Here is a 10,535-nt window from a genome sequence, read left to right on the forward strand (position 1 = left end):
ATAAGGTTCCAAATTAAGCTCTTTTATCGAAAATGCAAGTCTTATGGTTAATCTATCCTTTGTTGACTTAGAAATTACCTTTTTAATTAAATTAATGTAAGAATAAACGCTAGTGTGCCCCAGGGCTCTGTTCTGTCTCCGAGACTTTTCCATTTTTTTTTTAAATTATCTTTTGTCTGAAATTTCTAACCGACTTAATTGCTTCGCTGGCAACAGTGCTCTAAGCTTTTAATTCTTTCCTTTTTAGATTCTCATTATTGTCTTTCAAATTGGACTAGCATCGACAACGTATGATAAACTCATCACTATCTAATCTTTCTTATCCTAATTGTGTCTAATCATTATGAGGGTATTCATATCCCGTTGAGTAGTCCTAATATTAATTTCCAGTAGATTTTATGCAACCATTTGAAACTATTAAAAATTCTCAAAGTTTAATGGGTGCAAAAAAAGAAGTATCCAAGTCAGTATTGTTAAACGTCACTTAGCTCAACAGTGCCAACAATTAAACAACTCAACTGAACTGAAACGAATTTTTAATCCTCACAAAAAAGTCGGTCCTTCCAATCTTCCAGCTCTGAGGTTCAAAGTTTATTTTCAATACAAATCAAAAAACCAAACTAATTTACATAATCTCCTCACCCACTTGCGAAAGATACTGATTTCTTTTATACCTATATCTATGTAGATACTGTACTGTACATATGGATGAATGTCTCCCTACTGAGGACTTTAATAATTTCGTTGTTATTTAATTAAAAAATTATTCAATATCAAACTTTTGGATAAATTAAAATCCAATTAACATTTTTAAACACAATTCTGAGTTCATATTCTCTTAAATGTATGTACCTATCTATCTATGGACGACCGACCGCGACGATGCAACGACGGATGTATTATATTTATATAAAAGTTGCTACTCAAATGGCAGTGTACCTTAATTTAATATTCAATTAAATTATATTGTATAAAGTGTTGACCTGTCTTTGATATCAACTATCCACGAAACATGACACACAGTGTCATCTTCTTAATTGTATAAAAAGTATAAAGCTAATAAAACAAATTAAAAACTTATTTCATTCAAAAACAAAATCATAATTATACACATTTTCAAAACTCTATGAATTATTCTCTTTTTACTTTAAATTGATTATTATAAATATTTTTAATTTTTAGGTGCAAAGAATTAAGATTGACGATGACACAGCGTGTAGACAATTCTACAATGGTCCACATAATGCATTTTGCAATGAACACATGGATGTGTCTAACTTCCTTAATCTACACTCATTAGAAGATCATTCAACTTTTTGCCTGGCTTATGTGTTCACTTACAGGTAAGAGAAGAAACTAACTTTCAAACGTTATCATGAAACCGCTTATGGTTACATTTTTTATTACAGAGATTTCACTGGCGGAACTCTTGGTTTAGCATGGGTTGCGTCTGCCTCTGGTGCTTCCGGTGGTATATGTGAAAAATATAAGACTTACACCGAAACTGTTGGTGGCCAATATCAAAGCACAAAACGTTCCCTCAACACAGGGATCATCACATTTGTAAACTATAATAGTCGGGTACCGCCCAAAGTCTCACAATTAACGTTGGCCCATGAAATTGGTCATAATTTTGGATCACCAGTAAGATATATAACAACAATTTGTAGTTCAACATATATGTATTAATTTTTGCTTGTATTTTCTATAGCACGATTATCCTGACGGATGTAGGCCGGGTGGTCCAAATGGAAATTATATTATGTTCGCGAGTGCCACAAGTGGCGATCGACCGAACAATAGTAAATTCTCACCATGTTCCGTTAGAAATATATCAAATGTCCTCGACGTCCTAGTGGGCAATCCGAAACGTGATTGTTTCGAGGTCTCGGAGGGTGCTTTCTGTGGCAATAAAATCGTCGAAAGTGGCGAGGAGTGTGATTGTGGTTTTAATGAGGAGGAATGCAACGATAAATGCTGTTACCCGAGATTAATTAACGAATATGATAAATCGATTAATGCCTCAGCGACAGGATGTTCTCGCCGTACCAAGACTCAGTGCAGTCCTAGCCAAGGACCATGCTGTCTGAGTCATTCGTGTACTTTTGTTCCGGCACATCAGCATATTAAGTGCAAAGAGGAAACAGAATGTTCCTGGTCGAGTACGTGCAATGGCACAACGCCAGAGTGTCCCGAGCCCAAGCCAAGAGATAATAAGACCAAATGTAATAACGGCACAGCGTTGTGCATCAATGGCGAATGCTCGGGTTCGATTTGTTTACTTTGGAATATGTCCGAATGCTTCCTGACATCGACATTGACGCCTGCGGTAGATAAGAGGCGTCTGTGTGAGTTGGCGTGCCAAAATGGTAATGACACCACAACCTGCCGCAGCACCAGTGAGTTTGCTCACCTCTATGGCCTGCCCGATGGGGGGATTAATTTGCGTCCCGGTTCGCCATGTGACAACTTCCAGGGCTATTGTGATGTTTTTCTAAAGTGCCGAGCCGTCGATGCCGATGGACCATTGGTTCGACTAAAGAATCTCCTTTTGAACAAGGAAACTCTGCTGACGGTGGCCCAATGGGTCACAGAAAATTGGTACATTTGCGTGCTGATGGCTATCGGTTTCATCATTGTTATGGGTGCGTTCATAAAATGTTGTGCTGTCCATACGCCAAGTTCGAATCCCAAAAAGAGGCCTGCGCGGCGAATTAGTGAAACACTACGTGGCCCAATGAACACACTTCGACGAATGGTAAGTATTCATATTTGTTTTTCCTTTGCTGTTCATTTAAGATATAATTTTGTATCTTTCTAGCGTCATCCACAACATCGAAGTGCCGGTCCTCGAAGCATACCACCGCCAGCTCATGAAAGATCTCGAGGGCATCCTTCGGATTGGGATCGGCGACAACATCCAGATCGTAGTGCACCACCTGGTGGTGTTCCAATAGGTCATCATCCCAGTCGGCCGGGTGCAAGAAATGACGGCCGTCGAGGAGGAGCGCCCAGTGCGGGTGGTCGTCATAGTGGACGACCGGCGAGTAGCTCAAGAGGACCACAACACGGGTATGCAGATCTAAGTGGTGGTGGTGTTGGTGTTGGTGTTGGTGTTGGGGGTGGTGATGGGCGAGGCCCAAGCCAACCGCCACAACAGTATTATCCGCCGAAAGGTGTGTTCTAATAAGCCTCTCCCCCGAAATAGTCAATCGCAATTTTTTTAAATTTTATTCAAAAATGTATTACTCAATTTTTCTTTATTTTTAGTTTTTCATTTAAAGCACTGATAACTATGTGTTTCCTTTGTCACCATAAATGTCGATTCAGCTTTAAGAGCATTCACATAATCCCTATGACAGAATCTCAATGTATCAAAGTGAGAATTCCAGTTAAATTCCCAGAAATTGTACATATGTAATGTGGAATTCAATTTGTTGGGATTATTTTAAGAGTTCTTACAAAAAGCTTTGATTTTCTGTGATAGCAGAGCGAGTGAATGAAATCATACCGTTCATCTGCCTGATACGAAATATTTTTGTTTGGCGGTATTTTAATTTTAATTCGTTTGTTTATTTTGATGGCTTTTAGAACCAACCTTTATGCAGTTATTATTGTTTTTCCATTTTGTTTTAATTAAAAGAAAAAATGTATTCATATAAATTTCCATTTTTGCATGCACTTCCCCCAAAACCAAACATAAAAACCCACACAAAATACTCAATTTTCTTTCTTTCGAAAGGAAGAAAGAAGTCTTAACCAATTACCTTTTTCCCCACATCCCAGGAGCTCAGTTCATCTTCATTACTTCCATTGCATAGCTCTTCAATGGCATAGTTGTGAGAAGTATATGTATAATATATGTTTTTTTTTTTAATTTTTTAAAAAAATCCAAAAAGTTTAGTGTCGACAACGACACATTCCAATGAAACGACGACGACGATGACTACGACATATATAGAACGCCCAAAGTGTGAACTTCTAAGTCTTGCCTTGTCTTGTCTTATATATTCGCTTCTATCGTCCTTCGAAAAAACACAGACACAGAATTTGTTTACTTTGTTTTTGGGTGTGAATCCTTTCTCGGGTGCATTACGAGAATTTTCCTCTAAGTTTACACACATTAGTTTGCGTTTGCAAAATGTAAAAGTTTATTTTGTTTTTACTTTTTTGTGTTGTGGAGGGAGATAACTTTAAGTTTGTATTTTGTCATTAATGCTGATGAGTCATACGAGTGCAGCGAATTTTATTATAATATCTAAAGATCTATTTGTTCTCATTTCATAAACAGAAGTTCTTTCTTCTGAAGTTTTGGTTTGGGTATGAAATTGAATTGAATTTTGGCAATACAGTTTAGAAACTAAATAGAACTTTATTTCGAGAGTGTTGTGCCAAATAAAATGCTATGTCGAGACTTTCTCGAAAAATTGCTGATTCAAAAGAGATTTCTAACATTCCTAAATATAGGTCAGACATGAAGTTTTCAAGGAATTACATATGAAAGTTAGAAGTTGAGAATTATTTATTGTATTTTGTTTTATATATGAACTCAAACAAAATTTTTTCTAAGCCCTTTCAATGCATTTTAGGGCTTTGTTTATGTTTTCAAAAATTATTGTGTTACTCTTGTAAAAACGATATATAAAATAAATAAATGATAAGCAATGATTTATGAATTAAAAAGAACTCAGAAGACGTATTAAAAGTTCCTTTTCTAAGGAAATTTTTATTACGACATAAACTTATTATTTAAACAAAAAATTCTGGATAAGTGATAATAAGAAATGTATGATAGCTTAAAATTCTGAGAATTTAAGTACATTCACCTACAATTCTTCGTTGTTTCTAATTGAACAGAGAAAATAAATCTCATTAATTGCACTTCTTGGATTTGTACTTTCCAAAAATAACCTTCATATAATTACAACGAAGTCATTTTTCATTGGCTTCTGACATGGTTCATATTTCTGTCCCATTCAGCAGGAAAAGAATTTTGTTGGTTGTCAGCAACACTAAGCAGTGAATAGATTCAATCGTTTTAGTCTCGTATTGGTTCAGCACATTAAGAATTTACAATGTTTAAGAAAATTAGGAATATCATTTATAAATAATATTAATAGCAATTGTCTCCAAATGGCTTAATTGTGGAACACCTGACGTTACAACTCCAGTTTCAGATATAATATTGTTAATTTTTGACCAATTTTACACTACCAATGATATAGACACCTGAGCAAGTTTGAATGAAACCCAAAATTTTGTAATTTCGATAAGAGAATTAAATGATTAAGTCTATCGAACGCTTTTGAATTATCAGTGTAAATTACATAGAAGATGCATTTACTGAAATCTATTCTATTACTCTCTGACTCTCCTTTACATTAAGGTTATACTATGAGCGTCGGGTGTAGGTACCTGAGTTTTAAGTTTGAATGATGTGAGTCAGTGAGGTTTAGATCAAGGTACTGCAAACATTAAGATTTCTAATAAAACTTAAACAGAAATTATAACGAAACGCGAGTTGTTTTTTTTATTAAGAACATATTAGCAAGGTTCGTGATTTTAGAGCTGCCACTTATAAAACCTTGTGTTAAAATAAAGAAACATAAACATTTTTCATACAGCTTTGTAATTGTAATAATCTTACATCTTTTTCAAAACTGACTTGAAAATTGTTGTCAAATATAAATACTTCCATTATTCTAAAAAAAAAAAATAATTTAAGAAGTGAACGGTTAGAAATATATCCAGGAGGAACCGCCACTATATTTGAGCATTGTCTGAGAAAAAAAGGTTCGGAGCCATCAAGTCGTTGGTTTTTGTCATCATTTAATTTTCCCTACTCTATTTCAAAATCAATTGTACTAACCTGCAAGTCACCAATATTAATTATATCATTGGAAATATTGCACCTTAAGATGTTATCAAAACTAGAAGGTTTCTAAACAAAACGAAAGAAACAAAATAATACATGTATGATGTATATCTTGAGCCGGTCGGTAGTGGATTCACCTAATTAATTAAAATTTTCAGAAATATTAACAATTTGTTTGTATTAGTAGTTTGTATTAGTATAAGGAATATTGCTCGTAAAGAAAAGTATTTAAAAAATCAAACTCCTTCTGTAAATGACATTATTTTTGAAGTAATTTAAGAGCTTTGTCAGTCTTCTATTAAACCAAATTAGCTTAGATGAGGTTTTATATTATGTACATACTTTAGACAAAGTCTAAAAAAATATCGAAAACATCATTTGTTTTAAAAACATCTTGATAGTGCAGGACGCCCAATAATCAACATAGTCTTCCGTTCCAGTTTATTTTTTTTTCAGAGACCAAATTCTAAAAAAAGCTCCTTCGTTCGCTTATTTTGCTTTTTAAGTTCGTTCAGTTATTCTTTACTTGACTGTTCTTAGAGGTGTCACTACATCATTTTAAACTTAATTTAAATCTACTATAATGATTTAAGTAATTTCGAAATCAAAAGTCTCGCAGGCTTTATAAAGAGATTGATTTAAAAGTTGTTTAAAATTGCTAGTATTTTGCCGACCTTTTTTTATCAGTTGGTAGGTTTTTAAAATAGGAAGGATAGATATTGATAGGTGTATGAGAATTGGAACCAGGTTTTTGTTGTCATTGATGTCGAATTTGAGTGATAAATTACACGGTTAAACATCAAGCACAAGATAATTTAATATCAAAGTAACATGTCAAGCACTTACTTACTTACTTAAGGTGGCGCTACAGTCCTGTGTGAACTAGAGCCTCAACCAACAAACTTCTCCATCTAGCTCGGTCCCAAGCTAAATGTCTCCAGTTTCGAGCTCCAAGTTGAGTGAGGTCACTTTCCACTTGTGCGCGCCAACTGATCCGTGGTCTTCCTCTACTGCGCTGTCCTGTGGGTGTGGATTGGAAGACTTTCCGGGCCAGAGCATTGGTTTCTATGCGCTCTACGTGACCCAGTCATTTTAGTCGTTGGATTTTTACCCTTCTGGCTAAGTCTACGTCGTTACGGGACCGTAGATCATACGAAGAACTTTTCTCTCGAACCGCATCGTATAGCAGAACGGGGATGATAAGGGTCTTATATAGCGACACTTTGGTTCCTCTCGAGAGAGCACTTTAATAGTAAATCCGTCCGTATCCGAGGCTAGTATAACCCCAAGGACGGGGAGCCGGGTAAAACCGCTCCATATAGGCCTGGGCTCCGAATAAGTCGTAGAATCCCTATAAGGTGTTCACTAAGTAGTTCAACCTTACTGGAAGTGTAGACGCCACCGTTGATTCCATCTCGGGAATTCCTCAGCTGCTGTCTGGATAAGGAGAGGTGCCTTAGTGAAAACACCTCTCATGTCAAGTGTGAAATCTAAATTCTTTATATAGTTTAAATCATTTTAGAATCTCACAATTCAGAAAAACCCATTTTTAACATTATAATTATATTCTTTTAATATATTCCAAAAATATGTTACTACCTTAAGACTATTATCTAAAATTGATATTATAACGTTTTGCGTTTTTAGTTCAGAACCGTCTTCGCATAAACGCTTCAGGGTTCTTTTAAGATTAATGTAAGACATGTGAAGGCTTATAACTAATGAAGATGTTTTGAAAAAATAAATAACATACGGTGAATGTGTATGGATCTATAGCCAATTTTTGGTCGCAGTAACATAAGTTCTTAAAAAGACTAGTTCAAAAAAACTGTAATGAAACTAAAGCGTCTAATTAGCTTATTCCATAATACCCTTACTTACCATTTCAATAAACGAATTTATTTATGAAAATGTTTATTTTCAAGAGTATTTAAGGATATAAGATGTAGATTAAGTGTGAAGAAGAACTTCTTACTTCTATGCCTCCATCCATACCTGTTAACCTTATCTAAAAGAAGTACACAACCCAAAACAGGAACAAAATTAAGTGTTTAATTGTATATTTTACGAAACGTGTTCTCAAAAGTAAAGCAAAAAGATATCCTGTATCCAAGTTTGAGTGAGAAAAAACAAAATTTGAATCCTACTTTAATTTAACTCATTCATAATAATATAAGAAAATTAAAAATCATCATCATCATTTATAAAACAATTCCACCTATCCACACCCTTTCCATTCCATTTTTGTGCACATCATTGTATGTTGACTCTCCCATGGTTAAAATTGATTCTTTTAATTAAACTAACAATAAATTAAAATTATTTGTGTTATTTTTTTATCGTCACTTAGCCGTCGGTCCGCAACAAGTAAATTATAACCGACCGCCATCGTTGCACAATCCTGAACTTTATGCAGAAGCATACACAGGACGAGGGGCATATGAAGCGCCGCCCTCACGAGTTCCAAATAGTAAAGTTTGACAACCAAACGGACAAATTATAATAAATAATAATAAAAATAAAAATAATAATCACCAAAAACTACCAACAACAACAACATCAACAAGAATAACAACAACAACAACAATAACTGAAACTGAAACTGCAACTGCAACAAATCATCAAACTGTAATTACTATTATTATTAATGCTATTATTACTTTAATTAATGTTAAATTTAAATTTAAAACTTTAAAATACTTATCATCATCATCAACATTGCTGAAAATTAAAATAATATCAACGTAAATGTTTATTAAAAAAAAAAACAATACATAGTCACAACAACAACAAACAAATGTAGTGTTACAGCCTTGAAGATGATGATGATGACTCAAAAATGAAATTAACATAATAAATGATGAAACAAACAAAAATTACAAAACAAAAAAAAACTAAAATTTATGAGAATAATCAAATTTCAATTGAATTCCTTTTTGATGATTTCGAGAATCCAAAGCTGGAAGATTTTTAGGAAAACTTTAAAAATAATAAATTTAATTTTAGTTTTACTTTTTAATTGTCTCTTATATTTCAATGTTAATTTGTATTTTTTAAATACAAATTTTTGTGTTAAAATTTCTTTATATCTAGTTGTTTGTGTGTTCAATTGAGATAAATGTTTAGTTATTATTATTTTGTACTGTCATATGTTTATCGTGTCTAAATAAATATTATGTTCATTTCAATGTCCAGTATACAGAATACAAAAACCGTTTGTATTTTCTTTTTTTAAATACAAATTTATTGTGCTTTAGTTAAAACAAAACAAAGCAAAACAAAAACGAGCTTTTTTCTTTTGTATTCATTTATTTTCAATTAATATGAATTTAGATAAATTAAATTAAATTGAATTTGTTTTTTTTTTTAATTTTTTTGTTAGTGAAACTAGAAAATAGATTTTATAATGTAAATTTATAATTTCTAAGATTGTGTTTGTGTTTTTTTTTTTATTTTAATGTAAGTCTTCTGCTATTGAGTTGTATTTTATATTAAAAATAGAATTATATCTTATGCAATATTCAATGTTTAGATCTTTTAAGTTTTCTTTTACTCTCAAGAAAACTATAATTTTCAAAAAAGCTCGCAAAAAGATAAAATACTCTATAAAAATACTTTTTTTTTTTAATCAGATTAGCTCTCTTAGTTAAATTTCGGGAATAAAAATTATATATAATTTTGTTTAGGTCTTAAATAAACTTCTTTAAGATGATGCAGTTACCACTCGTTGAGGGGATGTTATTTGTTTTTGAAAATAATTTGATATTCGCGAATTAGCCGTTTAGATCAAGAACACAAAGAGTTCCTAATGAATTTTCGAAAAATGTCCTTGATTCAATTGAAGTGATTTAGAAATTGCTTTTGTTTGTCTTAACCATCTAAACTCGATGCTTATACTTATTTATATGCAGGAAACTCAAGTTGAATTTTTACAACATCCATCAAATCTTGGTCTGTTATCAAGTGCTTAATCTCAAGCTCGAGGTGGTTAGCATCATATGAAATAAATCGTTTTTAAAATGTTTGTTTATAAAAGTCAAAGGTTTTTTAGAGAGATTTTTGGAGAATCTTGTCCTAATCTTTGAATTAGTCAAGCCTATCACAATTACCATTGTAATCAGAAACTTTAACTGTGTCATAAAATCCCTTCGTTATGCAAAATTGTATGAGGTTTTCCGTTACGAACGTATTTAGAGTTTGTAAAAGTTTCCGATTACGATGGAATTCATTTAATTTAAGTTTCTCTTAAAGTTTTAAGAGACACTGCCATTTTTTTGAGACGTGCTTGTTTATGTGTTGCTAAAGTTATTCGATATGAAAAATACAAAAATTAAAGGATTGGAAAATTGGAAAAGAATCGTTGATATACGGATATCCAAAACGTTTTCTCCTTTTTCAAATTGAACTGAAAAAGAAAAACAATCTTGAGGAATCAGGAAAAAAATCAAGAATTATTGAGCGTTTGCTAAATTAAAAATCTAAGGTGTAAGGAATTTTTACTTTGACCTGTCTGTACAAACAAAAACTGAACTTAGTTTTCCATTATATGATAACTCATACATGTTATTTGGTCATTTTTTCTTCTAATTTTAGTAGATTTTGTTTCTTGACAAAATAAAACCCTTGAAAAATAAATTCAAAACATTTGAATTGCATAAAA

The 10,535-nt window shown here is 32.7% G+C and overlaps 1 protein-coding gene across 4 annotated transcripts in view; it reads left to right on the top strand.

The window, feature by feature from the left end:
- LOC129942202 (disintegrin and metalloproteinase domain-containing protein 10) overlaps positions 1-10,535 on the top strand; it is a 380,018-nt gene extending 369,483 nt beyond the window's left edge. For 3 of the 4 annotated variants that reach the window (XM_056051056.1, XM_056051054.1, XM_056051055.1), the window contains 5 exons: positions 1,183-1,343; positions 1,410-1,644; positions 1,712-2,758; positions 2,822-3,176; positions 8,226-10,535. In XM_056051056.1, the coding sequence (XP_055907031.1) occupies positions 1,183-1,343; positions 1,410-1,644; positions 1,712-2,758; positions 2,822-3,176; positions 8,226-8,356 (1,929 nt within the window). In that variant the 3' untranslated portion in view covers positions 8,357-10,535. The remainder of the gene's footprint in view (positions 1-1,182; positions 1,344-1,409; positions 1,645-1,711; positions 2,759-2,821; positions 3,177-8,225) is intronic. The other variant, XM_056051057.1, reaches the window with a different exon arrangement.

This window comes from Eupeodes corollae, chromosome 1 (assembly GCF_945859685.1).
Source record: "Eupeodes corollae chromosome 1, idEupCoro1.1, whole genome shotgun sequence".
Lineage (NCBI taxonomy): Eukaryota > Metazoa > Arthropoda > Insecta > Diptera > Syrphidae > Eupeodes > Eupeodes corollae.